Source organism: Macrotis lagotis, chromosome 1, assembly GCF_037893015.1.
Source record: "Macrotis lagotis isolate mMagLag1 chromosome 1, bilby.v1.9.chrom.fasta, whole genome shotgun sequence".
NCBI classification, from domain to species: domain Eukaryota; kingdom Metazoa; phylum Chordata; class Mammalia; order Peramelemorphia; family Peramelidae; genus Macrotis; species Macrotis lagotis.
Genome location: NC_133658.1, coordinates 20,446,077 through 20,473,522, shown reverse-complemented (window position 1 = coordinate 20,473,522; position 27,446 = coordinate 20,446,077). Strand labels below are relative to the sequence as shown.

At 37.9% G+C, this 27,446-nt stretch overlaps 1 protein-coding gene across 2 annotated transcripts; it reads left to right on the top strand.

Annotated features, from left to right (window-relative positions):
* Positions 1-538: 538 nt before the first annotated feature.
* LOC141494320 (uncharacterized) lies at positions 539-27,446 on the top strand. 2 transcript variants are annotated; one of them, XR_012470404.1, is made up of 3 exons: positions 539-629; positions 1,514-2,308; positions 27,091-27,446. XR_012470404.1 is itself a non-coding variant. In XM_074195397.1 (2 exons), the coding sequence occupies exon 2, from the start codon at positions 9,321-9,323 to the stop codon at positions 10,749-10,751; it is 1,431 nt and encodes a 476-aa protein (XP_074051498.1). In that variant the 5' UTR covers positions 539-629; positions 9,252-9,320; the 3' UTR covers positions 10,752-11,262. The 2 variants fall into 2 exon arrangements, 1 of the variants encoding a protein (XP_074051498.1); XM_074195397.1 differs by lacking the exons at positions 1,514-2,308; positions 27,091-27,446 and adding an exon at positions 9,252-11,262.

Here is a 27,446-nt window from a genome sequence, read left to right as displayed (position 1 = left end):
CCTTCCACCCCGCCTCCCGGACTACAACTATGGGTTAAACGCCACGAGAAAGAAAGAAAAAAGACAAAAGGCATTCTTTAAAGTAATCATGGCCCGCTTTGTCGTTCACTGGGGGCCCACGGTTGCTCCTCCTTAGCAGGTCCTCGGGGTTGCCCTTATCACGGCCGCCGAGCCGCGGGGACACCTCGCGGGCTGCTTGGCCCAGGATGGAGTCATTCAGGGCTTCCAGGCTTCTCTGCCCACTCGTGGTTTCTTCCACAGCAGCGGCTCTCCATCCCGCTCACATACTGCGCCTCGTTCGGCCGTTCCCCGGAGGCCGCCCCTCGACTCTGCCTCGAGGACAGGGGACGCGCAGCGCGGCACTTGGCCGGCCCTTGAGGATCGCTTCCGGCTCCAGCCCTCGCGGCGGCGCCGCGGGGTCAGAGGGCACGCGCCGCGGGATTGCCCTTTGGTCGTAGCCCCCGGGAGCCGCCCGCGCGCCGCGGAGGCGTCTGGGAAACGGAGGCCTCTGCGAACGGAGGATTCTGGGCATTGTAGTTCGCGAGCCGGTCTGCGCACGCGCGCTTCCTTGGAGAGATGGCGCGCCGGGTGCCTTGGCTGGCTCAAAGCCGGCCGCCCTCGCCGGGAAGGTGAGTCCGGCCCCGCGGCGGGCGGGGAGCCTTGGGGCAGATGTGCTCGGGCCTGGGTGCGGGGGCTGCGAGCCGCGCGTCTCTCCGGGTGTGAGCGCGCTTCTTCTGGGGGCGTGCCGGGAGCTAGGCGCGCGCACGGACGGGGGGCCGGAGCGGGGCCGCGCCCGGGGAGGCGGGGCCGAGGGCCGAGGGGGCGCATGCGCAGCTCCGGCGGGCGTGTGCCGCCGTCCTCTCTTCCCCCGCGCAGCCAGAGCCCGTCGCCCCGGGGTTCCGCGCGCGGAGCGGCCTGTGAGACCGGAACCAGCGGGCTGACCTCATCGCCTGCTTCCTCCGCAGGGGGCGGGGCTCGGCTACAATGTCTCCTCGGATACAATGTGTCCACCTTGTTCCAGCCTGTTGCGCCCCCAGCTAGCTCCCGGCCTGCTCGGGATACTTTTACAGAAATTCTTAATAAAACTCCCACCCTGCCACGACTTTAACCTTCTTCGGCATTTCGCCCCTGCCCTCTGCTATGCGCTTGTAGCCTTGCTTCTCCTGACTTTGTTTAACCTCGGGGCCCCGGGGTCCTGCCCTCGCCCCATTCCCCAGGCCCTTGTGGACCCCGAGTCAGCAGTGAAGGCCACCAGGAGCCGCTGCTGGCAGGCTGCTAGGGCCTGTGCGCGCCCCCCGGAGCCCCGGGAAGGCAGGTGTGGGAAGAAGAGAGATTTATTCAAGAAGAGAATGGCAGGAAAGTCCAGTGGAGATCCAGCCGGGTCCCGAATCTCCTTCAATCCTCCCCCAGGGTCCATGGGAGGGGGGTGACCCGGGAGTGACCCAAGTCCCACAGGGGAGACTTGGCCTTTGGGGGAGGGGTCTCTTATGGGTGCTCTTGGACGTGTTTCCAGCGGAATGGACTCCAGATCCGACAGAAGGCCAGACAATAAAGGAAGAAGGAAGATTCCCCTCACCAGGCAAACAAAAGACTTACAAACCCTCTCTGTGCCCTTGATTCCTTGCATCACCGGGTCTTTTCAAGACCCAGTTCCTGAGCCAGGTGACTTGAGGTGCTGCTGAGAGCATCATCAAGGGGACCTAAGAACTCTTGTTTTAGGCATGGCACAGTGGGTAGAGTGCCAGCCCTGGAGTCAGGGGGACCTGAGTTCAAATCCAGCCTCGGACACTTAATAATGACCTAGCTGTGTGACCTTGGGCAAGCCATTTAACCCCACTGCCTTGCAGGAAAAAAAAGAACTCTTGTTTTGGGGATCAGCTCCAGCAGTCATTTTTTGTTCAGTCATTAACAATGTAAAGATCATTGCAATTCATAAAGAAAATAAGATAGAAAATAAGAAAGGATCAGCCCTGCCTACTCTCTCTTGTCAGTCATCATTGTTCCTTTCACCACAGACACAGGTTCTAGCCCTCTTTAAAGCCTGCTTTTTTTTAACCTTGGGGACCTTTTTAGAAACCCATTTTGTTGTCCTTGACACCATTTCCCCCGGAGACAGTGCCTTTCTTCCTTTGATTATCTCTACTCTGTCCTGTATGTATCTTTTTGGCACATTGTTGTTTGTATTTTTTCATCTTCACTAAATTGAAAGCTCCTTGAGAGCAAACTAATTTTGTCTTTGTTTTGTATCCCCAGAGCCTGGTACATGGAGATGCCAATTGACTCACTCAGTCACCAGCATTGGCTCAGAGTGAGTCTTAGAATTCTTTTTTAAATTTTTTTTTTTAATTTAAGGCAGTGGGGATTAAGTGACTTAAATGGTGACACAGCTAGGTAATTATTAAATGTCTGTGGTTGTATTTGAACTCAGGTCTTCCTGACTTCAAGACCTGTGCGCTATCTACTGCACAATCCCCAGTTTTAGCATTCTTTGCACTATTTCTGTGCCTTAATCAGTTATTTTTCATTATTTAGTATGCCCTGCATGTACAACTCATGTCTTTGCCCTGAGCTCATCTCACTTACCTAACTTCCTCTTGATGCCCTAAAAGGATCTCAAACTCAATTTAATCAAAATAAAATTTATCTTTTCTCTTCCCAGTTTTTCTATTATTGTTGAGAATTCTACTATCCTCACAATTATACATTCAACCTAGTGTCATCCCAGATTTCTCACCCGTGTTTACCTTATGTAACCAATCTGTTGCCAAAGATTTCACCTTAACAACATCTCATATATACCCCATTCCTGCCACTCACACAGCCATCAGTCTCATTTGGGTCCACTTTACCTCTCAAATGAACTACTAAACTCTTGTTCCAATTGGATTCTCTTCCACCAATCTCCTATCACACCATGTCACCACACACACACACACACACACACACACACAAGCTCCCTCCTTTAGGATCAAATATACTCTTTTGACTGGTGTTTAGTTCTTCATATGTTGGTCCTTTTTCACCTTTCCAGTCTTCTCACATTTTCCTTTCCTATACAAAGAACATTCTTTTTTTTACACCACCTTAGATTTCATTTCCCATATCTATACCTTTTCATTCCATCTCTCCATGGATGGCTTTTTGCCTCTTAGCTTCCCAGCCTTCCTTCACAGTACTGATTAAATCCCACTAACTTCTGGAGGACTTTCCAAGTTTCACCAATTGATCTCCCCTCTCAGATATCTTCCATATATAGATGTTATATATCTAATTTTTAATATATTGTCTCCATCTACACTGTATATAGATGTATCTACCTAGTTTTTAATATGTTGTCTCCCCAATTACAGTGTAAACTCTGAGAGCAGGGATTATGTTTTTGTTTTTTCTTTATATCCCCAGGGCTGAGCATAGTATTTGGTATAAAGAAAGTGCTTAATAAATACTTCTTGATTTGACTTAACTTGTCCATTTCTTTTGAAAATTTAATTTGTTTGATGGTTTTGCATGATTCCACATTCCTTTCTTCAAACAAATCCCATTTTTTTTGTCCTCAAAGAAATTGTTTTCCTTTGTGTCTTTAGAATTTCATTCTGAATATCTCCCTTCTCCCTTGGGCCGACCATATGGTTCTGTACTACCAAAAGAGCAACATAGGGTGAAGCCTGGCCTTATCACAAAACCCCAATTGGGAACCAAAACTGAAGATAGGAGTAAGCCAGAGAAAAATATTGAGCAGGATAAAAAAAATTGCAAATATAGAAAGAATTGCAAGCAGAGACTCAAAGAAAGAAATTATTTTCCCTAAGAACTTCATGAATACCTAGAAGAAATGAAGTAAGAGATAAAAAAAATTAACAAGCTCTGGAGGAAAGGATTGGAAAAAGAATGAGTAGCTTAAAAGACAGACCTAGTCCCTCAGGCTCCTAAACTAGGAGTCATCCTAGACTCCTCACTCTCTCTCATCCCTATATCCAAGTTGTTTCCAAGGCCTGTAAGTTATCCTTCTGCAACATACCTTGTAAGCTTCCCCTCTGTAGCATCTCTCTTAGATTTCCCCTCCACAACATCTCTTGTAGACTTCTCCTCTGTAGCATCTAGCTTAGATTTCATCTTTGCAACCTCTCTAATAGAACATCTCTCCAATATGTCCCACCCCCTTCTCTCCTCTGACACTGCCCTCTCCCTGGTGTAGGTACACCTTATGCCTGCACTATTGCAATAACTATTGGATGGTCTTCCTTTTTCAAGCCTTTTCCCACTCCAGCCTAAACTCCATTCAGTCATTAAAGTGATTTTTCCAAAGCACATGTCTGATTATGTCAACCCCCTCTGCCTGACTCAGTATGCTCCAGTGGTTCTTTATTGCCAGCAGGAGCAAATCTGAAAACGTTCTGTTTAGCTTTCAAAGGCCCCCTTTTGCCTTTCTACTCTTCTTACACCTTTCTTCCCTACAGGTACTCTTTGATTGAATAACATTGGCCTCCTGGCTAATTTATCAAGAAGACATACTATCTCTTAGCTTAGAGCATTCTCTCTGACTGACCTTGCCTGGAATGCTTTACCCTATCCACTCTGAATACTCATGTCCATGGCTTCCTTTAAGTTGCAGCTAAAATTCAGGCTTCTACAGGAAGCCTTTCTCAACCCTTCTTAATTCCAGTGCCTTCCCTCAAGTAATTATTTCCTATTTATCCAGAATATAGCTTGCTTTGTATACATTTGTTTGTATGTTGTCTATTTCATTGAGAGAGGGGGATCCTCTTTTGCCCTTTTATTTTTGTATTTCCAGCACATAACACAATGCTTGACCCCAAAATAAGCACTTAATAAATGTTTATAAATTGATTGATTTCCTAAGACATAGACTCTGAAAACATGCCAAAAAGATGTCAGGGCCTTTAGGAGACAGCAAAATATCTTGGGGAAATAAATCAAATGACTAGATGGCAATCCAAGCTATCTCATATCAAAAACAACTGTCAAGGAGAGAGAATTTAATAGTCAGTTACTGAAGTCCCTGAAAACGATAATTAAAAAAAAAGGCTTAGACACTATATGCTAAGAAATAATTGAAAACTTCTTAGATCCGAAGGGCAACTTAAAGAATCCTCCAATCACACAAAAAAGGGAACTGTAGGAAAAAATTATAGGAAAAAAAAGCACAACTATCCAGAAAAAGCAGTTCAAGTACCAAAGAATTATATGTAGGATGACATAGGATCTGTAAGGAGAAGGGACCTTGGAATACAATATTGGAGGAAAAAATAAAAAACAAAACTAAAGGAAATATTTAAATGTGAAAAACCAATAGGAATATGAGGGAAACACAGGACTTTCAACCAAGAATACTTTACTCTGAAAAGTTGAATATAATCTTATAGGGTAAAAGTAGATATTTAGTGGAATAAAGGATTTTCAAACATTTCTGATGAAAACACTACAGCTAAATAAGAACTTTGAAATGCAAATAGAGGAGTCCAGAGAAATCTAGAAAAGTTAAATATTTTTGCAATTGGATGACATTATATTAATATTCTGTTGGGATGAGAAGAAACAAATATACCTTTAGAACTTTGTCTTCAAGGGTATTAAGAAAATTGAAAAAGAATTCTTTAATGAATTGGTTCTTTCTGTGGGTTTGAGGAAGGGAAGGAGAAAGGAAATATACTAATGTATTTCTAATAATTGATAGCCATGAGAAGAACATAGAAATGTAGAAGAAAGGCTACAGGAGGTGAATATCAGATGAACCTCACTCTTCTCCAAAATAGATAAGGAAGCTTTGAATAAACAAATATTCACAAATAGTTTGATTATATAAATTCCTCCAACTCCATAGGGCAACAAGTGAGGAGGTTGGTTAAGACAGAAGAATAATTCCAGCCAGGAAACAAACATTTAGAAAGCATTTACTAAGTGTCAAAACTGTGCTAAGTACTGGGGAAATTGTTGTTTTGATGTCATGACTTGCAAGTGAACTGAATTTCAATGGGGGTAAAGTCACCTGCCTTACTTTCTCTTCTGGAACCAACTGGGTCCAATGCCCAGATATTTATCAGGATGACTGGGAATGGCCCTTTTAAGCTAAGTTCTTTTGCAGGTCACAGTCTATCTGAGACAATGATCTCAGTGAAAGAAAGATGGCATGATTTTCATGGGCAATGATGAAGCAACAGACCTAGATAAAGTAGGGTGGTGAAGATAAGGTTAATAGTTTTAAATGACATCAAAAAGTTGGAATTTCATCATGGAGACATTAAAGAAATATTAAAAGTATTGTGTTATAAGAAGAAATGACCTGGCCTTCTGTGGGGTGGGGGGAGGGAAGTAAGATTAGGGAAAAAATTGTAAAACTCAAAATAAATAAAATCTTTAAAAAAAAGAAATGACTGGTTTTAGCAGAATTAAATGGTATTAAATGACTAATCAAGAAAGATCAAGCAATGGATGAGATAAATGGATGAAACTGGAACCTATGGTAAATTTGAAAGTTATTAAAATAATTCAAAAGTGAGGTAATAAAGGCCTTAATTGGGATAATTGCAGAAAAGACTTCCTAAAATATTATCCCCCCCCCATAAGCCCCAATATCCTTACCTGGCAGAGGTAAGTGGGATAGTGGATAGAACAAAGAACCTAGAGTCAGAAAGAGAACTGAAATCTTGCTTAGAGAATTACTAGCTATGTGAAGACAGAAAATTCATTTGCCTTCTCTAATTTATTAAATATGAATATGTAAATGTGCATATGTATATACTTCCAATGTATGTCTATACTATATGTATATATATGGATATGCTTATCTATACATGCACATACATACACATGTACCCACATGTACCCAGCACATACAAATTGCATCTATAAATCAGCACTCACCTCTCAGAGTTGTCACAAGGGTTCAGTGAGTTAATGTACATAAAAGGTTATACAAATATTATCTATTGGGATACTATCATTCTTCTCTCACTCTCCTTAATCTCTCTTTTTTTGGTCACTCTTACTACCACTTAAGCTCCTCATTTTCTTTAGTCTTCTTAATTTTGGTAGGGATGCCCCTCTCTTTCCCCACGTTTCTTCTCATATTGCCATCCTTGGTCTGTGAAAGATGCCAAGTTTATATACTCCCTTTAATTTTTCTATTCATTTTCATTATACCTTCTCAGTTAGTTAAAGAAGATGTGATATGTGTACTTTTTTAAAAAAAATTCCTAACATGTTTAAGGTGCTATTTCTGAAATCAGAAATCATCTCAGTGTGATAATGGAGTGATTTACACAGGATATTCCCTGATTCTCCAAAAGTTTAGGGCAGTTTGATAAACAAAACAAGGAAAACAGGAGAGACATGCAATAGTTATTCTAAGAATATCCTCATTAAAGAAAGTATAGTCATTTTGGGAAAATAAAACTTAGTTTGAGGCCAATGCTTACTATGCAACAGAAAATTCTTTTGGAAAAGAGACTTTATAAATTTCTATACACAGAAAAAAAAATTCAGTTAGAATTCACATACTAGGGAAAGATAAGGGAGGAAACATAAATATAATAAGTATGGGATGTCTTTACTGACTGCTCAGTCCTTCCCCAACATTATATTATTTATCCTGAAAAAGAAACTCTATAGATGTAATAACGGAGGAAAAACCTTCAGCCAGAACTCATCCTCTGATATTCATCAGAAAATTCATGCTGGAGATAAATTCTATGTGTGTAATGAATGTGTGAAAGCCTATATATTCAGTGACTCCTCACTGAACATCTGTGCATTTTTTCTGAAGCAAAACCTAAAAATGTATCAAATGTTGGAAATGTTCATTTGGAAGTCATCTGACTTCCATTGGAAGTCATCTTATCTTCAATTCATTCACACTGGAGAGAACCCCTATAAACCTAATGAAAGTGAGAAAAACTTGAGCCAGAAGTTATTTCTGTCCAAGCATCACCAAAAAGCTCTATGAATTTAATGATTGTGTTTCATTCACATTAAATATCTTACACTGTAGGATGTCACTGGAAATGTTATTATGGGAAAAGTTTGGCAAATAACTGAGTCAAGGGAGCACATACTGCCAGCAATTGTGATGTTGTTTAGAGGATGAAAAAGGTAAAGACTTTACATCCTCTCTCTCTTTCTTGCACCCCCCCCCCAATATCCTGCTTTCCTACAAACCCTGACATCCAAAGTATTGACAGGCCATGGAAACAGTGGAGTGAGCTTGATTGATGAGTGCTGATGAGCATGGATGGCATGCTAGCTGATTTGGAAGGCATTCTTCTAGGAACCTTATTTCATCACCTCTCTCACAAGGCATAGGTAGAAATATTAGGTTTCTGAAGCCTACAGTCCAACTGAGAAGATAAAGTTTCATATGCATATGAAGCACCTAGGCTTTTCCTAGAATTGGCATCTGTTCAAGGAGCCTTAGAAACCACAAACAGAAAATTAGCTGCATGAAGGAATCTAAAGTTTTCAGTTGCACAAGCCCACTCATTACTGAATCAATGAGAATGTCAGGGAGAATCTAAGCTAGGAGGATATCTTATTTACTTGCTGCCACAACTGACTTCTTTCAAAAAGAAACTTCATTTCTAGAGTGAAAATTGGAAAGCGATCTTAAGTAAGCAAAAAGTAAGCCCAGAGCTGAAAGGGCCCCTGCTGTAGGAACAAATAGAGATCACAGATCTATAAACTTCATCAACCCAAATACAAAAGACTAACTTCAAACAGAAAGGATGAGGGGGAATAGGTATGAAGGAAACTTAAGAAAACTTAAGAAGAAGACCTCTAGTCCAGGTGATCTCCATCTTTAGTACAGAGCTATCATCAGACATCTCCAGAAATATAATGGCAACAACAAAGGACTGTGGGTTAATAATACCTCAGGAGGTATTATTTGAAAAAATAATAACTTTGTCATGGTAGTGGAGTCATTCAAATCTCAGAATGTTTTGCTTCAATGAAATACAAAACAGCTACTAAATGCTAGAAGTGTTACAGAGCTGAAAAAAAAGCTGAATTATGATATATTTTTCATCTCTCATTATTCTTTTTGATCATCTTTCACTTTGCATCAACATCATTCCTTTTTATCACCTTTATTCCTGCCAGATTGTAAAATCAGTTATATGATATAACAAATTTATATGCTCCTTGTAGACATTTTTTGAGTTAAATTATCTTCTCATTTAGCTTTTTTCCCAGCATTGGAAAAACCTGCCAACTGATTTTTTTGGTTTGTTTTTCAGACTGGGACACCAGATCTGAAGCTAATAAATCAACTCCAAAGAGTAATTTCTGAAGAAGGATCATTTCAGATGGTAGTAATGGAATCACAGGAGAGTACCTCTGACTCCAAATTAAGTGAAACCCAAGACTGTGATTCTTGGTTAAAGAAGCAATTGGTAAATGAGGAGAGACTTCTGAGGCAAGCCACAATCACCTACGATGAAAATCCCAGAGAAAGAGATCATGACTATAGTCAGTTTGGGAGAAACTATACTCTAAAGTCAATCCCTATTGCAATACAAAAAGTTCCTATAGAAGACACACTACATAAATGTGATATACATGGAAAGGACTTCAAACAGAATTCAGATATAATTAAACATCAGGGAAATACAGAGAAAAAAACATATAAATGTAATGAATGTGACAAAGTTTATAGTGATCATTCCACCCTTACTCAACATTATATAATTCATACTGGAGAGAAACCCTACAAATGCAATGATTGTGGAAAAGCCTTCAGTCGGAGCTCATCCCTTAATAAGCATCAGAGGATACATACTGGTGAAAAACCCTATGAGTGTAATGAGTGCGGAAAAGCCTTTCTTCAGAGCACACATTTTATTCAGCATCAGAGAATTCATACAGGAGAGAAACCTTATGGATGTAATGAATGTGGGAAATCCTTCAGTCAAAGCTCCTATCTCAATCAACACCAGAGAATTCATACTGGAGAAAAACCCTATGAATGTAATGATTGTGGGAAAACATTCAGCCGGAGCGCACACCTCACTCAACATCAGAGAATTCATACTGGAGAGAAACCATTCAAATGTGATGAATGTGGGAGAGCTTTCAGTCGCAACTCTTCCCTTTTTGAACATCAGAAAATTCATACTGGAGAGAAACCCTATGAGTGTAATGAATGTGGCAAGGCCTTCAGCCAGAGCACACTCCTTACTCAACATCAGAGAATTCATACTAATGATAAAGCATATAAATGTAGTGAATGTGGGAAAGCCTTCAGCCGGAGTTCATGCCTTTCTAAACATCAGAGAATCCACACTGGAGAGAAACCTTATAATTGTAATGAATGTGGGAAAGCTTTTAGCCAAAGCTCATGCCTTTCTAAACATCAGAGAATTCATACTGGAGAGAAACCCTATAGATGTGATCTATGTGGGAAAGCCTTTAGTCAGAGCACACACCTTACCGAACATCAGCTTATTCATACTGGAGAGAAACCTTATGAATGTATTAAATGTGGGAAAATGTTTAGTCGTAAGTCATCTCTTCTTGAACATCAGTTTATTCACACTGGAGAAAAACCTTATGAATGCCTTAAATGTGGAAAAACATTTAGCCGAAAATCATCCCTTATTGAGCATCAGTTTATTCACACTGGAGAGAAACCCTATCAATGTAATGAATGTGGCAAAACCTTTAGCCAGAGATCATGCCTTTCTAAACATCAGAGAAGTCATACTGAAGGAAAGCACTGTGAAATTACTGATTCATGAAATCATTGTTGTGCAGTTAGAATCTCATAAAATGTCATGTAATTCAAGCAGCACTATTTGTTACTACCTGTGATTTATGTAGGGGTTTGAAAAAAAAAGATAAAAGTGCTTGTATAAAACAGCTGTCATTTCATGTTATTCATTCAAATCTGATTGAACAGACTGATATTCCAATATATAAAATATACCAAGCTTTCTAACAACAAAAATTTTTAACATTTAATTTTAAACAAACTAATGAAACATAAAGAAAACACTTTGTAGTAAAAGAAATATTAAACACATTCAGGGTTGTGTCCCAAATGCTGCTTTGGAGATAACCATAAATTATCCTAGCTTTAGAACTCTACAAGAAGCTCAGTAGAAAGCTATACCACTCTTACAAAGGAACCTCATGAGACCACACAAAGGAGAGAAAAGTACTTCCAGGAAAATGTCTCCAGCCCTATGAGATATTCCCTTTCCTGTGTCATGTGTTCTTGGTTGTCTGACCAATTGATATTAATTGCTAACCAATGGGAAGCTACTGGTGTGGTTTGATTTCTAATACCAAAGAAACACACCACCAGCACCTCACAGCTAATTCAGTATTTCTTAAATTTCTTAGTGAAGTAGCTACCCTGTGGAGATCAGCCCCAGTTGAGTTGGAGTTTGCAATAGTAAACTATGAACATGTGCAATAATTTCCATTTTATACAAAAATGTAACAAGCTCTGTGGAATTGAGACTTACCTAAGAGCACATAGATAATGTCAATGAGAAAATCTTTTAAGTTTCAGAATTGAAAATAAGAAGAAAAAAGACTTTTGTCCACAAAGAGGTGATTTATAAAATTATTGAGATGTTTGAAATATTTAGAAACTCCAGGAAGTTCAGAAGATTCTGGAAAATAGGTGTATTAAAAGGACAAAGAACAGCCCATTATCTGGGGCTACTTTCTATTAAAGAGCTGGATTATAAATGGACCTTTCCTTTAGTATGGAGTTAAAACATTTTGACCAAGCGACACAAATCTCAGTCTGAATCCTTTGGTTTTTCCAAAACTTCCCCTAATCTCCTTAAAAGGGCTTCCAAATGACTGAAGCTGCTCCATGATAAAAGAGTTTTCATACCTTCCAATACCTCATATATATTATTCAAGGACCTCAATCCTTGGTTGACAAAAGCCCATCTCGAATAGTGAATTTTCCAGAGGTGCTGTTCATAAATCTTGTAAACTGTGCCAGGATTTTGCATTTACTTTCTTCTTTTATTCTCCCTTTCCATTTAAAAATAGAACATTTTGAGGACTGGTCCCTTCATTCAGATATCTACTATTTCAGGTTTTCATATAACAATGTTTTCTCTGGTTGTGCCCTTAAAGGCTGAAAGCACATCACCACTTTCATCTTGCCTGTTTTTCTTCAGATTTTCATGCTTAGAAACTGTGATTTGAGTACATGTTTCAGGTAAATCTATGTGTATAACTTGTTTAAGAAAACCTCAGTAAAATGTTGAAACTCATTATGATCATTTTAGACTTAAGTTATTTAATGTTGTTATTTAGTTCTTTAGTTGGATCCAACTCTTCATGACCCTGTGGACAATAATGTCCATGAGGTTTAAAACTTGGCAAACATACTGCAGTGGTTTGCATTTCCTTCTCCAGTGGATAAAGACAAAAAGAGGTTAAGTGAATTGCCTAAGGTCACCCAGCTACTAATATTTGAGACTGGATTTGAGCTTCCTGACTCCAGGCCCAGAGCTCTATCCACTGAGCCATCTAGCTACCCCCCATTTATTTAATGCAGATGGGATTTTACTATCTTACATCTCAAAGTCTGCTAAATTGTATAGCTTAAAATGCATTTTGTTTTACCAATCCATTGTTGATTTTAAAAAAGATATCAGTTTGGCTTTAGTGTAATGAACTACATTGTTTACAAAATTTGCCCAATTTTTCAAATTACCTATAATGGAAAGGCTGAATGGCCTTTGCAATTTTGGGAAAACTACTATTAGACCCCAGTTCTGGTATAAGTAAGAACTTGGGAGGATAGGTTGTTCTCTCTGTATATCCCAACTATTAATCCCCCCCCCAACTCTAAAGGAAAATTCTAATAATATATACATATCACTGAAGTTGTCTGCTGTGAAATACAGTTTTCAAAAACCTACCTGTTCTTTCACCCTCATTAAGGATGTTCTTGATAATTATGTAAATCATTTTCACATAAGATATTAGAAAATATTCCTTTTGATAAAACAGATATGGGAGGGGTACTGTCTCAGTCTTGGAGGTTTTCAGGTTGGTGGATGCTTTCCTAGATTTTTTTTTGTACAGGAAAAAGTCCAATCTATGATGACTATTAGAAATGTTCCTTTTCAATAGTTCTGGGTGATTGGTAGAGAGCAAGATGTTACTTCTTTGCTAAACTTGCAGAGCTACATTTTGGAATCCTAGAGTACAGTAATTGCTAGAAAGAGATGGAAATGCAAGATTTTACTATTTTCCAGTCTATACAAAACTATGTAACTAAGGAGCAATAGAGAATATAAAGTATCATTTCAGGTGCTGTGGGACAATTTAGTTCCAGATGGACATATTAATTAAGTTATAACTGGGAAAATGAGAATATTTTAGACTGGTTTTATAGATGAAACAAAAAAAGTGAAGAGAAACTAAAACGACATAGGTGCAGGAGGGAATAGTGGTCAATCAATATAATCAGTTATCTTCCTAGGGACTTTTTGCTCTAAATTCCTTAGTCAATGCCAGAAGAATAACCTTGGATTGTTTTCTCAAGTGGAAGCCAAAGACTTTCTTCTTAAGATATAGAAGTATAGAGCTTTCCCCCCTTTAGATTCTATATTTTAAGATGGTAATGTAGATTCTATAAAGAAGGGAAAAATAAACCTCCAAGATGCAAAAATTCTAACATGGGGGAAGAGATGAGTGGGTAGTGATAAAAGAAAAAAGCAGCAAAGAGAAGAGCAGCAATGAAACTTTTTTTGATGCATAGAGAGCAAAATGAAATTCATGAACTGGTCAGTGTTGGAAATATTGAATTAAATGTAGAAAGAAAAATTCAACACATTTGAAACATCAAAAGAGTCAAAAAAAGGGGGATAGCAATCGTGTTAGACAAGGAAATAGCAAAGAAGATGATTACAAGAGATGAGCAAAGAAACTATGTTATATGAAAGAAAATAGATAATGACTTTAAAGACATGGACAGTGAATAAAGGTCAGTATTTAGCATCCTTCCTTCTTTTAATGGTCATTTTATAAATTTTGAAATCCAAATTCTCCCCCTCTTTCCAGCTCCTCCACCCACTGAAAAGGCAAGCTTCTTAAAACATGTGTTCACAAATGTCTGACTCTTCATAACCCCGTGGACCCAAGCACACAAGTCCCTTCTGTCTTCTACTATGTCTAGATGTCTGTCCAAGTTCATGTTCATTGTTTCCATGACACTTTCTATCCATCTTATCCTCTGCCTTTTCCTTTTGTCTTCAATCTTTCTCAAAATCAGGGTCTTTTCCAGTGAGTCATATCTTCTCATTATATGGTCAAAATATTTAAGCTTCAGTATTTAACTTTGCAGTAAAAAACCTGAATTCATTTCTTTAAGTATTTATTGACTTGTGCGTGGGAAGTCATGTTAAATATATTTCCATATTGGCCACGTTGCCAAAAATAAAATGGAAAAATGCTTCAACGCGCATGCAGAGCTTTTCAGTTCTCTCTCTGTCCACATTGGTTATTGTTGGAATTATTGTGGATCACTGTATTGGTCAGGATAGTGAAGTCTTTCACATTTGAACATCATGATAATTTTGCTGCATAATATTTTTCCAATGAATGGCATATTATTTAAATATTTCAAAGAAAAGTTAAATGAATTTGAAATAGTAAACCTTGCATAACGGAGGATGACTTCGATATAACCCCTTCAAACATAAATCTAAACAAAAATTTTAAAAATTAGCAAAGAGACTACAGAAGCATACCACAAAGATTATATGCTATGCCTGTTAGATTGATGCCAAGAATATGTAATTGTTTCCACATAAAACTATCAACATGATCAACTATATAAATAATAAGAACAAAATATCATGTGAATATATCAGGAGATTTAAACAAAACTTTAGACAAGCTTCAACATATTCCCACTCATTTTTAATTAGAACTTCCAATATTTTACTGGACAACAAAAGACTAAATGTACTTTCCTTAATATAAGTAGTATCCATCAAAAACAAAGAACCAGCATTATCTGTAATAGGATAACATACAACAATTTCCAATAAGATTAGAGTAAAAGAAAGGGTGTCCATTGTCACATTATTATTTAATATAGTGCTTTGAAATGCTACTTATAGCAATAAGAAAACAAGGAAATTGACAGAATGAGGTTAAACAAAGAGTAAACATTTTGACTTTTTTGTGAATGATATGATGGTTTACCAGAGAATCCAATAAAAATGAATTGAAATATTAACTTTAACAAAGCTACAGGATATAATTGTCAAAATTTCTATATATTTACAACTCCAGTGGGAAAAAAGAAAGAAAAGAAAGTTTCTATTTAAAATAACTACAAAAAAAGGGGCGGCTAGGTGGCACAGTGGATAGAGCACCGGCCCTGGAGTCAGGAGGACCTGAGTTCAAATCCAGCCTCAGACACTTAATAATTACCTAGCAGTGTGGCCTTGGGCAAGCCACTTAACCCCGTTTGCCTTGCAGAAATCTAAAAAATTAAAAAATAAATAAAATAAAACAACTACAAAATATATAAGTTTACTTGTCAAGAGACACATAGGAAATATGTGGATAAAACTACAAATCACTTTTTACACAAATACAGATAAATAATGAGAGAATAATTTGAGGGGAAATGAAACAATAATTGGTGAAATATTATTTGCCCATAGGTAGCATAAGCTACTATAGTCAAGATGACAGTACTTCCTAAATTACTTTACTTATTGTTATACCAATTAGACGTCCAAAGTATTACCTTTAAAAAAGGGAAATTTTTCTAGGAAAAAATAATAATTCATCTAGAGGAACAAAATGTCAAGAATCTCAAAGGAGATTGGGAGAGGGAATACCAAATCCCAATGCCAGAACCCAAACTATACGGCATAACAGAGATCATCAGTGTGATTTTATCTCGATCAAAGGGGCAGTTTAAACTGTAAACCTTAAAATTTTAGGGTTAAAATAAAATGATAGAAAATATAAGCTAGATATGAAGTTTTATTCTCTAAGATTTAGCATGAAATCTATAGGTGGAGACCAGTATGGTAATGATCACATCTGAACAGAGAGAGAGAGAGAGAGACAGGGACAGGGAGAGAGAGAGAGAGGGAGAGAATTTATTCAAAAACAAAAGTGAAAGGAAATTATTAAATCTCCTTGGAGGCATGTCTATGAGGTTGACTATGATCCTTATACAATATTATTTGATCTAAATGAGAATGAATTATAATCTCTTCCTGGACTTTGGTGTATGATGAGAGTAGGACAAGTTTTCTGGTTTTTCTAATCATTTCTAATCTAATAATTTCTAATATTCTAATTCAATCTTTCTGAGTTTGTAATTAACATATAGGGAGATAATATTCTATTTCTTTTAACCTGGAATCTAATTTTAAATACTTGTTCAACTTTCTCAATAAATACAATATATACAATATTCAGGAACAAATTAAACACAATGGCCTTGTGTATGATAAGCCCAAAAACCTTGGCTACTGGCATAAGAACAAACTGTATGGGGGAAAAAACTGCTAGAAAAATGGAAAACAGCCTGGCAGAAACTCAAGATAGAAAATCCATATATAAGCATAAGTTCCAAATGGTTATATGATTTGAACATAGAGTATAACATCATAAACAAATTAGAAGAGCAACAGGGAAATTATCTTTCAAATCTATGAATAAGGGAAGAGTTCATGAACAAACAAGGGAGAAATAGTATTTCAAAAGACAAAGTGGACAATTTTAATTACATAAAATTACTGGTTTTTTGCACAAACAAAAACAATATTGCTAAAATTGAAAGGGAAATGTAGTCAGAGGGGAACATCTTTGCATCAAGTCTCTCTGTAAAGACCCTATTCCCACAAAATTTAAGGAATCAATAGAAATTTAAAGGTTAGAGCACTGGATCTGGAGTCATAAAGACATGAATTCAGATCCCACCATAGCTATTTTTAGCTGCGTGACACTTCACTTAACTCTCTTGGCTGCAGTATTATCTATAAAATGAGCATCTCCCTCTCAGGGTTGTTGTGAAGAATAAATGTCATATTTGTAACTCTTTATAAACTTCAAAGAGTTAAATAAATACTGTCATCATTATCCTTATCATCAACCTCATCAGCATCACCATAACTAAAGAATTTGAACATGAAGTTCTTTTTTTTTTGTCTTTTTTTTGAAAGGCAGTGGGATTAAGTGACTTGCTCAAGGTCACACAGCTAGGTGTCTGAGGTTGCATTTGAACTCAGGTCCTCCTTACTTTAAGGCCGGTACTCTATCCACTGCACCACTGAGCTGCCCCTCATGCAGTTCTTAAAAAGAAAAATTATACGAATCTATAATCCATATCGCTATTGAAAAAATTCCAAATCACTAATAATTAGAGATTTGTACATTCAAACAACTCTGAGCTTCCCCCGATACCCATCACATTAGCAAAGTTTAAAATAAAAGAAAAAAGGTATGGGAAAATAGGTACAATGGTATCCTGCTGATGGAGCATGAGTTGGTTCAGCCAATTCTGCAAAGGAGCTTGGTATTGTGATCCAAAAAAATGACTAAATTGTGCATCCCCTTTGACTCAGCAATATGACCACAAGACTTAAAACCACAGGAGATCAAGGAATGAAGAAAATGACTCATATATATATACAAAAATATTTATGGAAGCTCCTTTTATGTGAGTAGAGCCTGGAAAGTAAGGAGATATTTATCAGCTGGGGAATGATTTAACACATAATAGGAGAAGAATTCAATGGAATGTTATTTTGCTGTTAAAAAAAATTATGAAGGGGTCAGTTTCAGATAATTCATCAATAACCATTAAGCATCTACTATGTCAGGTTGTTGTTCTAAGCATTGAAGATATAAAGACAAATAATAGATCCTGCTCTCAAGATGCTCAGTCAGATGGGAGACAACCTACAAACAACAATGTCCAGACAATAAAAAAGAGAGTTGCTTAGACATAGAAGGAAAAGGATATCCAACAAGGATTTGCATCAAGGACACCCCCCAATTGATTCAGCTTCCCTAGTTCACCCAGAGCACATATGGGAGCATGACTGTTGTCTACTCGGGGAAACCACAAGTGATGTCACCATCCTGAGCCCTTGGTCCCCAATCCAATCAAGTCTTGAGCATGATTTCAATATTTTTTAAAGAAATACTAGCTGAAATTCATGGAAGGAGAGATCAATCTATTTTCTGGTTCCTTCACATGAAACTCAAGCAACCAGTAGAATGTCATCCACAGAGAGTAGCATGTGAAGAACCTCGGATCCATCCCAAGAGTCCTTAACCTTTTTTGTGTGAAGAGAGGTTTGTCTTTGACATTTGAATGAAGCCTTAGGATCCCTTCTTAGAATATATATCAGGTTACAAAGAAACCAATTATAATGTAATAGTTAATCAAAATATTTTTAGTTCATGGACTTCAGGTTAAGTATCCCTGATCTCCAGGGAATCCCTCTTCAGGTTGGACATCGTGTGAATTTCATCATGACACCTCTCCCCCATTAAGTTTTGCCTGCTATGAATTATATGGTTCTTGAAAGGTTTTTTTTTTAATTCTGTTATAATTTCAATGAGTTTTATGACATGTGTGTGGGAGAAACTTTGTCAGAGGCAGAATTTAGCTCAGTAGAATCAATGCTATCTCATAGTCAAATATCAATAGACAAAGTAAAATGTGTTCTCTGCATCTTAAAGTTACTGAGGTGATGGTAAAATGGGATCTGCATTGGAAACAGGCACTTTAGAGTAAGTGCTGAGTAAAATTGCTCCTCTTGGTGTCACAAAGAGTTGGATTTGAATCCTGCCTCAGACTCGTAACTAGCTATGGGGCCCTTGGCACACAACTTCACTTTTCAGTGCCTTCTATAAATCTCCTATGAAATTAGGGAATTGGAATTAACAGCCTCTAAATGTACCTTCCAGCTCTTGAACTATGATCCTATTATCTAGGAATATCTCATGTAAAAGTGTTTGTCCCTTAGGAGATTCTTATCAAGGATGAACCCAGCAACCTGGCAACTTGGTGACTGATTCCCTGGCTGCAACTACTCATAAAACCAAGAAATGACTCTTGGTCCAGCTCAATCTCCAGCCTTTTTTGCCATTGTAAAAAGGAGAGGTAGAGTATGCTAATCATAGAGTCTTCAAATGACATAGACTTTAAAGCTTTTAAGTTTCAAAGATGGGGGCAGCTAGAGGTGGTGCAGTGGATAGAGCACCAGCCCTGGAGTCAGGAGACCTGAGTTCAAATCCGGCCTCAGACACTTAATAATGACTAGCTGTGTGATCTTTGGCAAATCATTTAATCCCACTGCCTTGCAAAAACTAAAACTAAAACTAAAAAATAGAGTTTCAGAGATGCTTGTCCCATCACCAAAAAAATGGACACATCACTAAGCTGGTGAATTTTATAAGTGTGGTGTTCCTCCTTATAAATGAAACCAGAAGACAATATGAGTTTTCAGTATAAAGATAAAATGGCTTTAGGCTTTCCTTGGGAGAAGAAAATACAGGACTTGTCAGAGTTAGTTTTATCATGCATTCTGAGACAACATGAAATATTTCATGGGACATTTGGTCATCTCATATTGTAGTGGTCATTGCAAATATTTGCAAATAGACCTCAATGAAAATTACTTTCTTATGTGCTAATATTTGTTGAAAAGGATAAAAAATAGAGGAATTTTATAAAGTCCTGTCCTAGAATTGAAAGTTCAAAGGGACCTCCACCACCATCTAGCCCTAACCATACTGAAAAGGGATCTGTAGCATAACAAGTCCAAGAAAATTTACTAATTCCATAGCACTCCAGTAAAATAAACAAATTTATTAATACTTGATGACCTCTATGCACATTTTTGAATAGCTAAGACTGGTGAAAAATGTTGGAAACCATGCATCAGGAATGAGGAATAAGTCAAAAACTTGTAAACTATAATGAAGCCCAACACAAATATATTATGAATACTTTCTATGAGAAAACAGTCAGAAGCCACGGATATGGCAAACATCAAATAAAAGACAATGTAAAATACTGATCATCCATGAATCAGCTTATTAGAATCAGATCACTGATTTGTCAGAGGAAAAATAAAAATTAATATTAAGCAAAACTAAAGAATAAATATAAGAAAAAGAGTGAATAATCAAAACAACTAAAACTTGGTCTATTTGTATGTTATTGATATCAAAAGTGGGACATAGATGGCAGAAAATACAATTTGATTACAATAAGTTCAAATCTAAATTTAGCCAAAGTGAGTCAACTACTGTAATAGATACCAAGAGAGCTTAAAAATCTTCTCAATCAGCAAATATTTGATTTACTAACCAAATAGAATGATATGGTGGCCAAGGGCTATACTACTTTAGAATATAAACTCTTTTGTAAAATGTTGTGGAGGATGATAGCTTTAAAGTATAAAAAGTATCACCTATTAAGCAGAGCAAAACAGTAGAAGGTTTAATCAGTTTAAAGAAATCTTGAAGGGACACCCATCTAAGCAAAGTATCCAAAGAACATTTTAGGATGAAACTGGACAAATACAGAAAGGCTAGAAAAGATCTGTAAGGATTTTTATAACCATCTCTTTTCCCCTTCAAGGACAGTAGAATCAACATACTTGGGCTTCAGTGTCTTGCCTTGTATGTGCTGATAGAAGGGTAGAAATGATCTGAGATAAGGGCAACTCTACTAACCTAAGTATAAAAAGGAAATGTCTATGATGGAAAGAACACAGAAGGACATTGAGCAATTGATTAGCAAGATGCCTTACCTGAAGGTGAAGGAAGGGAAGACTCCAAAGATCTGGAGTAAAAGTATCAGATTTGACTAAAATATTTTAAGTGAATGAAAGATTATCAATAACTAATGAAATTGCTTATTTTCTCTTCTATAAAAAATTTTATGAGAAAAATCTAAACTTGCATCAAGGAAATACTTGGTAAGAATGGACAAAAAAAACTTAATAATACTTTCCTGAATATAGTAATCATCCAAAGCCAGTCCATTATCTGTTTTGGTATGAACCACAAGTGAATAATATTTTTTAACATTTTGAAAACAAGATTTAAAATATTTAACTAAATTATAATTTAATAACTTAAAAACTTTTGATATTTTAAAATGAAGTGATTTTACAATATAAAAACCATTCTTAGCTCATGAACTATATACATATAAAAATGAAGAATAGATTTGGTTTACAAACTAGTTTATTTACCCCTGATTTAAATAATCTAATAAAAACGGAATAATTCAAGAATGCAGTACATTACAAGAAACACAGTTTAATTAACCCCTACTGATTTAACTGTCAATTTATTGCACTCCAAACAAGAAAAAAATGCCATGCTAATTACTAAAAAAAAAAATCCATGTGTTTCCTAAGGGCTTGAAACAGATATTAATATTAGTTTATATTTTGAAAGCACTTTAAATGTTACTAGGCTTTTTCATCCCAATTGCCTTACAAGAATTGTTTGTTGTTCAGTCATTTTTCAGTGTGCCTGATTCTTTATACCCTCATTTGGAGATTTTGGTCTTCTCTAGCTTATTTTGCAGATAAGGAAACTGAGGTAAACAAGGATAAGTTATTTACCCAGGTCGCACAGCTAGAAAGGGTATGAGACCAGATTTGAACTTCTTGGTCCTCCTGATTCCAGGGCTGGATTAGTATCCTCAGTTCACAGATGAAGAACCTCAGACTCAGTGATAGGAAGTGGCTTATCTTGCATCACAGAGATAGTAGAGTTGACCTGGACTCAGATGTTCTTACTCCCAAATCTGTGCTTGCTTCTGGACTCTGCTCTTTTTGTCCCTGAAGACAGTTTACAATTCATCTGTAATCCAAAAAGCCTTTTAAAATCATTTACATAAAAATGACTCCCTTCAAGCTGGGGTGTGGGAATTGGGCAACCTTTTCAGACCACCCTCAAGGCAATTGGGGAACAAGAACCAGTAGCCATGCAAGGGCATCCAGATCCAGCCAAGGATTGACAGAAGTTGTATTGTCTCTGTACTAGAAGGATAAAATCCCTCCCCCCATCCAATCCCTTTAGGTTGCACTGAAAGGAAACTGAGTCCTGAAGAGATTTCCAACCAGCAGAATTTAGATATGGTTCAAAAAGCTATAGGGCCTAAAACAGTTCATCACAATTATCTTCAAGGTAGGACATGAAGCCCATGGCTTTATTTAATATCCCTAACTAAAACTTAATTGTTGGGTTAATGCTTAACTATACTGATGGGTTCTGGAGCTATAACATTACTCTCCTGCCCCCCCAGTCCCCACAGGGTCCCCTGTAACCCTAGGGGAGGTGTAGTAGCTGAGTTTGGGGGACTAGATCTTGCCAAGGTGAGGGAAAGCTAGAAGAGTAGCTGCAGAACAGGAACAGGGGCATCAAGGACAGTCTTTTGTAATACCACGTAGGTGGGAGATATAGTGACATTTACTAGAAATAGCAAGCAGACCAGATTGGCTGGAATGGTGAGGCATGTGAAAGAGAAAATGTAAAATCACTTTGTAAAAATAGGTCGGTGCCAGATTGCCAAGGGCTTTAACTGCCAAACAAAGGAATTTATATTTTATTTCGATCAGTAGGGAACCATCAAAACTTCTTGAATAGAAAAGTGATATGGTCAGTCCTATACTCTACGGATAAAATAATAGTAATTATGAATACTTATACAAAGCCTGGCAAAGTTCTTTACAAAGATGATCTCATTTCATCCTCACAACCACCCCAGGAAAAAGGGGGACATGATTACTACCCCCATTTTACAGATGGAGAAACTGAAACCCATGTTCTGTGACTCACCCAAGGTCATAATACTAGCAAGGGGCAGTTGGGTAGTGCAGAGGGTAAAGCACCAGCCCTGGAATCAGGAAGACCTGAATTCAAATCCAGATTCAGATGCTTGGCACTTACTGGCTATATGACCTTGGGCAACTGCCTAAACCCAACTGTCTCTCTTTGTCTGTTTGTATATTCAATCATTTTTGGTCATGTCCAACTCTTTGTGACACCATTGGAGATTTTCTTGGTAAAGATACTGGAGTGGTTTACCATTTTCCCTCTCCAGCTTATTCTATAGATGAGGAAACTAAGGAAAACAAGGGTCAAATGACTTGCCCATGGTCAGGCAGCTAGTAAATGTCTGAGGTTGGATATGAACTCCAGGTCTTCCTGATTCTATTCACTGACTCTCTTTCATTTTCAATCTATCTCTCTGTCTCTCTGTCTCTGTCTCTGTCTCTGTCTCTCCTCTCCTCTCCTCTCCTCTCCTCTCCTCTCCCCTCTCTCTCTCTCTCATTTTTGCCTAGTTGCTACAAGCATGCCCAAGTCTTCCTTATCCTTAAAAGATACTCACTCAAAGTTACCATGTCTACTAGCTATGATCTCTAAACTTGGCTTCCCAACTTCTCCTCCCTTCTAAACCCTCTGAGTCTGACTCCAACTTCATCATTCAACTGAAAATGTTCTCTCAAGTTATTTCTTAGCCAAATCTAAGAAAGAAATGGCAAACCACTATAACAACAAAAGTGGCCTGTTTTCAAATTTTTATCTTTCCTGACCACTATGTAGCCTTTACCACTGACAATCACTTTCTCCTGGATTATTTCTCCCCTCTCAGTTTTCCTGATGTTGCTCTATCCTGGTTCTCCTTTGTTTATTTTTTATTTTTTAGTTTTTTTGCAAGGCAATGGTGTTAAGTGGCTTGCCCAAGGCCACACAGCTAAGTAATTATTAAGTGTCTGAGGCTGGATTTGAACTCAGATACTCCTGACTCCAGGGCCAGTGCTCTATCCACTGTGCCACCTAGCTGCCCCTCTGGTTCTCCTTTATGCATGTCTACTTTTGCTCAGATTCCCTTGCTGGATTTTGGTCTAGGTCAGGCCCACTAATAGTTCATTGCCCCCCAACACTGTCCTGGGACCTCTTCTTTTCTCCCTCTAAGCAATCACTTTGTAAGATAGCATAGCCTCTATTCTGAAGACTCAAGAGAGAGAAAGAGAGACAGAGAGACAGATAGTAAGAGACAGATCACCTCTTACCCTAGTTTCTCCTCATTTCTCTTTCATCTGCAACAGCCTTTTGAACATAATAATTGTGGTTATTCAGTCATTTTTCAGTCGTGTCTGACTCTTCATGAGCCTATTTGGCGTTTTCTTAGCAAAGACCCCCAAGCTCCTTTTACAGATGAAGAAGCTAAGGCAGTCAAAGTTAAATGAGTTGCCCAGGGTCCAACAGTTAGGAGGCCAGATTTGATCTCAGGGAGATGACTCCTCTTGACAGTGTGTGGGGTTCCTCCCATTGAGCCACCTAGTAGGTAACATTTATATAGTGCTTAAAGCTTTGTAAAAGGCTTTACATATGTTGTCTCATTTAATCCACATAAATATCCTGTGCAGTATCTGCTGTTTTTATTCCCATTTTACAAGTGAGAAAATTGAGGCTGAGAAAGGTAAACTGACTTCCTAATGTCTCTGAGGCAGGATTCATATTCCAGTCTTCCTCTCCTCCAGGCCCACAACTTCATCCACTCCACATGTTGTAAGCATCTTTAACTCATTGTATCTTTCCCACAAAACTCTTCCATCTTCTGAATGAAATTCTCTGTTGCTATTAGGGGCCCCACAACCCATCTGGTCCCTTAGGCTCACAAACTCATTGCATCCTTATCACTTCACTCTAACCCACTCTATAAATCTAATTTGTTATTAATGCCTATGCAGAATCCTTTCTATACACCTCCTTTCTTTTGACATTGCCCTCATCACTTCACCCTTGGATTTTTGCACTGGACTTAGTTTGGCATTCCTGCCTCCAGTTTCTCCCTACTTCAACCTATTCTCCACTCAGCTTGCAAAAAGATTTCCCTAAAGCAAAGGGCCTATACTTCAGTGGTTTCTGATTAGCTGTTCCTAGAGACAGCTGGGTACTTCAGCAGATTAGAGTATGAAACTGGAGACTTGAATGGTAAAAACAAGTAAGTGACAATCAATTCCACATTGGAAGGCCCTAGCACCCATCATGGCATTCTCTCATCAGAAAAGGGGCTGTGCTTTATGAACAAAGCAGAACTGAAGTAGCTCAAAGGAAATGAGACATATGCAAGCAAGGAAAATCCACCCGAAATGTTCACATGGACTATTTGTGCCCAAGGTGTGGTAGAACATTCTGGACTTGTATTGGTCTATCAGCCCAGTTGGAGACATTGTAACTTGACTCTAATATAGAGATGTTATTTTGGTTCTCTTTGAGAACAAAGAACAACCAACCAACCAACCAACCAACCAGCAGAGTACCAAGAACATGGTTAAGAAGGCTTGTTGACTGTCTGGCAGAGAATTGTAGGCAAATTTCAACACTGCCAATGAACAAATTGCCCACCTTAACACTAGATTGACCCTAGGAATCTTCTAGCTAATCCAAAAGGGTTTGAAAACAGAAATAAAGCAAGCTGAGGAAAATTTCCCTGGGGTAATTAAGGCTTTAGATTAGGAACTTCAAATACATCCCCAAATAAGTATTCAGAAATCCTTTCATCTTGCAATGAAGCCATAAATGGAATATGATCAATCCCTCCTTTTTAGTTTTTCATCCAAAATTAAGCAAAATTCAAATTTGGCAGCAACACATTTTTCTAATGTTCTGGAAAACAGTTGGGAAAACCAGATAACTATACTAAAAAAAAATTTCTGCTATATAATGTGGGGAGAAAGGGGAAGGCATGAAGTAAGGATGGGGGAGTGGGGGAATTTTAATCCTGCCTTAGTCGCTGTGTAACCTTTAAGAAATCACTTGCATTGGTCAATTTGGGAATAAAAGATGTAGAATGACAAGACAGGAAATAAAATATTTTCTTTAAAATCTATCAGTTGCTATAATGTAGAAAATACATTGAGAAAGGTGGATCAATACCTTAAGGATTGTTATTATGTGTTTTTATGGTTTGGAAGAAGGGTCATTGGGTCATTCATGGGGAGTTCCTTAAAATGTTGATTCAACATTTGAGAATTTGGAGACAAGTTGGTCACTTTATAACCCCTACTGGAAAAAAAAGTTTCCCTAGAATTGAAAGGGTCATCAGAGCACCCCAACCTCAGCACTTTAAAATAAAGTTGGTAGATGAGATGGTGATCATTAGACAGTGACTACAAATGGTAGTGTGAATTGTATTCCTTCAATCCTTTGGAAAATCCCCCCACCCACGCTGCTAGTGCCACCTCAATGGCATATATGTATGCATATGTATAGATATGTGTGTATGTGTATGTATAGATATGTGTGTATGTGTATATATATACACATATATTTTTGATATGTACCTTTATATAGGTTCCTCTCAGTAGAATATAAACTGAGTCAGAATAAGAAACTGTTTCACTTGTTTTTTTATCCCCAAAAGTTTGGCACAAAGTAGATATTTGATTGATTGACCTTATTGTGTTCATTCTCTATCCTACTTAGCCCCATATGAGGGGATCTTGGAGAGACTATTAAGAATATGTTGCCTTCAGTGTCCAATTTACATTTTTTTTAGGTTTTTGCAAGGCAATGGGGTTGGCACAAGGCCACACAGCTACGTAATTATCAAGCGTCTGAGGTCAGATTTGAACTCTGGTCCTGACTCCAGGGCTGGTGCTGTATTCACTGTGCCACCTACCCCCCCCCCCATTTACTCTTAATTATAAAAAGAAACTTTATCGATTTTAAAAAGATATCAAACATCATAATGTCAATAGCAAAAATTCAGATTACTAATAATAATGTAAGTGTTTATGTTGACCTTTTCAAACTACACTAATGGAACTACCAAAATTCACCTAATCTGTTAAAAAAATATAATTCTATTTTAGAGTAGTAAATGGCCTACACTATCAGCAGAGAATGAGATGACTCTCAGAGAATGTAAAGGGGGAAACCCAGATTTTAGATCTATGATATACTCTATTAAATGTATGGGGTATATCTGACAACTATTTGGTGTCAGAGGTAAAATTTAAACTGGGTTCTGACTATAAGTTCACCCTCTCTGTGGTCTCCCCTCTGCTCTCACAGATCTGTCATCTCCTTGATGTGAAAATTCCCTCCTTCCATGGAAGGACACAGACAAGACTTGTACAAGATGCCACGGCCTGTGGATCACAGTCCACACTGAGTGAGGAAGCAAATGTGAAGGCAGAGGAGAGAATCCTAACTGGCCAGCATACAGAAACTATCTCTTCTCCTTCAAGATCTTTAACTTTTGCTGCATCCTCCTCCTTAGGAAAATGTTTTTAAGTACATAAAATACACTGAATTCAACCATATTTAAATTTGTTATGGATTTTTTTTTGTCCCAGACTTCCATTAAGTACTCTTTCATACCCTGGAGGATTCAAAATGAAGATAACTAAAGGAAGGGCTTGTGTGTG